General features: G+C 45.1%; 1 protein-coding gene across 1 annotated transcript in view; it reads left to right on the top strand.

The window, feature by feature from the left end:
• The window catches only part of ltbp4 (latent transforming growth factor beta binding protein 4), a gene marked incomplete at its 5' end in the record, with an annotated part of 32308 nt that overhangs the window by 19822 nt on the left and 7486 nt on the right, over positions 1-5000 (top strand). The window contains 7 exons of the mRNA XM_079166962.1: positions 690-812; positions 1279-1410; positions 1828-1953; positions 2759-2902; positions 3582-3857; positions 4279-4350; positions 4806-4934. Of these exons, the coding sequence (XP_079023088.1) occupies positions 690-812; positions 1279-1410; positions 1828-1953; positions 2759-2902; positions 3582-3857; positions 4279-4350; positions 4806-4934 (1002 nt within the window). The remainder of the gene's footprint in view (positions 1-689; positions 813-1278; positions 1411-1827; positions 1954-2758; positions 2903-3581; positions 3858-4278; positions 4351-4805; positions 4935-5000) is intronic.

The raw sequence follows: 5000 nt of genomic DNA, 5'->3' as shown, positions 1-5000 counted from the left end.
GTATTTGTTGTTTGTGGTTCTGGTGTTTGATGTGTGATGTTTGGTGTTTGTTGTTCTGTTGTTTGTGGTTCTTGTGTTTGTGGTTCTTATATTTGTGGTTCTGGTGTTTGTGGTTCTGTTGTTTATGGTTCTGTTGTTTGTGGTTCTTTTGTTTATGGTTCTGTTGTTTGTGGTTCTGGTGTTTGTGGTTCTGGTGTTTGTTGTTTGTGGTTCTTGTGTTTGTGGTTCTGATGTTTGTGGTTCTGTTGTTTGTGGTTCTGTTGTTTGTGGTTCTGTTGTTTGTGGTTCTTGTGTTTGTGGTTCTGTTGTTTGTGGTTCTTGTGTTTGTGGTTCTGGTGTTTGTGGTTCTTGTGTTTGTGGTTCTTGTATTTGTGGTTCTGATGTTTGTGGTTCTTGTGTTTGTGGTTCTTGTGTTTGTGGTTCTTGTGTTTGTGGTTCTGATGTTTGTGGTTCTGGTGTTTGTGGTTTTTCCTCAGACGATCAGAAACACAGAACTCGGTGTTGGTGTGGGTTCTATTCTGTTTCTGCTTTAAACACTGATGTAATGGTGATGTCATCTTTGGCCCGTCCTCATGATGACCACATGTGTATATACGAGTGTGTGTGTGTGTGTGTGTGTGTGTGTGTGTGTGTGTGTGTGTGTGTGTGTGTGTGTGTTACATGCACTGACGGTCTCTCTCTCTCTGTAGATGTGGACGAGTGTGTGAAGTCGGGTGTGTGTGTGGACGGCCGCTGTGTGAACACTGATGGCTCCTTCCAGTGCCAATGTCAAACCGGCTTCACCACCAACCCAGAGAGGACCGCCTGCCTCGGTACACACACACACACACACACACGCACACACACACACACACACACACTTTCACTCAATCATCAAAACCTGATTCTAAATTTAAGTACGGTAACGTACATTTTGAAGTACTTTTCTTGAATACTTCTACTCCTCTACATCTCATATTGTACTATTTAAAAACTACCCAACAAACTAGAAGTGGTGGAAGAAGTACTCCGACCTTTTACTTTGGTAAAAGTAGCAATACTGCAGAGTAGAAATACTCTGTTTATAGTAGAAGTAGCCACGCCCAGCCACCACAGGAATATTGTCACGTCTTTACACAAGTGATCAGTAATCAGAGTACTTCCTCCGTCACTAACAAAGATAAAAGGTCACACAGAGAGAACAATCCTCATGACTTCACAGGATTGTTTTGACAGTTCAAAGAAGCTTTATTGGCACAAAAGAAGCTAACAAACACACGTCGTGTCTCTGCGTCTCAGACGTTGATGAGTGCGTCCGGTCCGGCGGCTCGGTGTGCGCGTCACAGCGATGTGAGAACACGATCGGCTCGTACCGCTGCCTCACTTCCTGTGAGCCGGGTTTCCAGGTGACGCAGACCGGCGGCTGTGTGGGTGAGTCTGACTTCACATCCCTCTTTTGTTTTTATATGTTTTTATATGTTTTTATTATGACGACACAAGCACAAAAAAACGCTCTCTCTGTGAAACATTTCCAGCAGATGTTTTCAAAGTTAAAGCCTCCAGAGAGGTGAAATACTGAAACATGATCAGATATTCACATACAAGTACTTCTACTTGTACTTGTATTTTGATACTTCTACTCCACTACATCTCAGAAGGAAATGTTGTACTTTTACTTTACTACATTTGTCTGACAACTTTAGTTACTTTCACAGTGTAGTACTAGTACTTTAGTACTACAGTAAAAAGTACTTTGACAGTATAGTACGAGTACTTTTGTACTACAGTAAAGCGTACTTTCACAGTGTAGTATTAGTACTGTAGTACTCTGTCCCCTCTGTCCCTCAGACGTTAACGAGTGCTCCAATGAGACGCTGTGTGGACGTCACGCCTTCTGTCAGAACCTCGTGGGGACCTACATGTGTGTGTGTGACCGGGGCTTCACCTCCACCGCTGACGGGAAGGCCTGTGTGGGTACGTGTCCGTCCTTACTCACCTGTGTCTGCAGGTGTCGGGGAGTTCTACTGTCTTGTGTTTTAACCAGGAGGCAAACCTCCGGTTCTTTAAGAGGAGCCAGAGCTTCATGTGTTAAAGCTGCATTCTCTCTAGTGTCCACCAGGGGGCGACTCCTCTGGTTGTATAGAAGTCTATGAGAAAATGACTCTACTTCTCTCTTGATTTATTACCTCAGTAAACATTGTAAACATGAGTTTATGGTCTCAATCTCTAGTTTCAAGTCTTCTTCAATACAGCATGATGTTCATTTAGTACATGATGGTCCATTTAGAGTCACACAGACCATAAAGCAGGGGATGCTTTAGGGGCGGGGCTACACAGTGATTGACAGGTCTCTAGCAGAGACGTGTACGGCGTCTCTACGTCACTCCTCCTCAGTCCAGATATGCTCACTTCCTGTTCACTGGTTGCTAAAACACAAAAAAAACATGGCGACGGCGAACTCAAGACTTCAAAACATCAGTCCACAAACCAATGAGGTGACGTCACTTCTTATATACAGTCTGTGGTTTTAAAGGTAGTATTAAGCGCCATAAATGTCCTCAAGTGATGTCACTTGAGTCAAACATCGATGAAGACTACGAGTTTGAAAAGTAAAACATGTGGAGTCGCAAAGGAGTGACGTCTGTAGCTCGTCTGCAGCAGGTTAGAACCTCCAGTATACAGTAACACACAGAGACAGATGCATTGTGGGTAATGTAGGCACCAGATTCTTCTGACAGTGAAGATGGATGAGGACTAATGTCCCCCTGTCTCCTTTCAGACGAGGACGAGTGTGTGTCTCTGCCCGGTGTGTGTGGTTCTGCTCGTTGTGAGAACGTAGAGGGGTCCTTCATGTGTGAGTGTGACACACGGGGACACGAGTTCGATACCAGCAGCAGACGCTGCGTCAACACCAACCAACAAGGTACACACAGCTGTATTCATCACAAACATGTACACAAATACACATTCATGATTTACCAGTAAAAAACATCATGTTTCATGAAAGGGGAGGAGAGGAAACAAGAGAGGAGACGAGATGAGGAAAGAGGAGGAGGAGGAGGAGAGAGGAGGCAATGGAGGAGAGGAGGAATCAGTGGAGGAGGAGGAGGTGGAAGGGAGAGGAGGGGAAACAAGAGAGGAGATGAGATAAGGAAAGAGGAGAGAAGAGGAGGAGGAGGTGAGGAAACAAGAGAGGACAGGAGAGGAGATGAGGAAAGAGCAGGGGAGAGAAGAGGAGGAAACAAGATAAGACAGAAGGAGGAGAGAGGAGATACGATGAGGGGAGGAAGAAGCAGGGGAGGAGATGAGGAGGAAACAAGAGAGGAGAGGAGATGTGGAGAGAGGTGAGGAAAGGAGTTCCTTTCATTGAGGTGACAAACGTTTAGTCTCTCCTCTCTGATGATCTCAGAAGGAACCAGGAATCCATTTAAGGAGACACAGGTCCACTTTATTGGTATCATTGATCCTTCAGGAATCAATCTGCACATTATTTTTATAATAACAACAAACATTATTTTGTGCAGCAGAATGTTTGTTAATCATCTTGAAACCACGTTTTAAAACTAACCTCTTATTATAATTAACCCTTTCTCCTCCTGCAGCAGAGATCGTCCCCGGCTCCTCCTCCTCCTCCTCCTCCTCCTCCTCCTCCTCCTCCTCTTCCTCCTTCCATGTCAGTATGGTGGACTTGGCCCCGGTGCTGCCCCCCCTCCCCGCGGCGCGTCCCGGTGAGCTGAGGGAGTGTTACTACAACCTGGCTGAGACGGGAACCTGCAGCCTGCTGGCAACAAACACCAGCCAGCAGGAGTGCTGCTGCACGGTGGGGGAGGGGTGGGGGCTGGGCTGCCAGTACCACAGCTGCCCCCCCACTGACACAGGTGAGACAGGTAGCCAGTACCACAGATAGAGGTGAGACAGGTAGTCGATACCACAGCTGCCCCCCCCCCCCCGACCAAAGACAGGAGACAGGTAGCCTCCAGGTGCCGTGTCTCTGTCTCATTGAAGTGTCTCTGTGTCTCTGTGTCTCTGTGTCTCTGTCTTTGTGTCTCTGTGTCTTTGTGGTTCTGTGTCTCTGTGTCTCTGTGTCTTTGTGGTTCTGTGTCTCTGTGTCTCTGTGTCTTTGTGGTTCTGTGTCTCTGTGTCTCTGTGTCTATGTGTCTCTGTGTCTCTGTGTCTATGTGTCTCTGTGTCTTTGTGGTTCTGTGTCTCTGTGTCTCTGTGTCTTTGTGGTTCTGTGTCTCTGTGTCTCTGTGTCTTTGTGTCTCTGTGTCTCTGTGTCTCTGTGTGTTTGTGTTTCAGCCCAGTTTCAGTCTCTGTGTCCCAGTGGGAGAGGATACGTGAATACTGGACCTGGAGCCTTCAGCTACAGAGGTACAAGTACACATTTATACTGGGATGCACTGTTACAGAGTACTATCTACTCAAGTACTTGTAGTTCTTCTACTTTCTACTTTTACTCTACAACATCTCAGAGCACTTTAAACAACACATACATGATGTATTATTGATATTATTGATGTGTATGTATTATTGTAGTTGAAGATAAAACTTTATTGATATTAAAGTGATGTACATGTTAATACAGCAATCACTTTATTTATAAAATCATATATTATTCTGCAAAACCAATACTTTTACTTTTGGTACATATTTTGTTAATTTTACTTCAGTAATCTTTAGGATGCAGCACTTTTACTCTGCAGTATTATTACTTTTACTGAAATATCAGAGTACTTCCACATCTGTATATTTATTTGTAGTTCAAACTGAAAGTGGTTGGTAACCATGGAAACCTTTTGTTCTCTAAATAACTCTTCACGGTCCAGATGTGGACGAGTGTAAGCGGTTCTATCCAGAGGTCTGCAAGAACGGAGTGTGTGTCAACAACATCCCCGGATACAACTGCTACTGCTCCAGTGGATACGTGTACAACGCAACACTGCTGGAGTGTGTCGGTACTACCTACACACACACACACACACACTCACACACACACACTCTCTCACACACACAGACACACA

The sequence above is a fragment of the Pholis gunnellus genome (assembly GCF_910591455.1).
Source record: "Pholis gunnellus genome assembly, chromosome: 9".
Classification (NCBI taxonomy): Eukaryota; Metazoa; Chordata; class Actinopteri; order Perciformes; family Pholidae; genus Pholis; species Pholis gunnellus.
This window is presented reverse-complemented; position numbering and strand designations above follow the sequence as displayed.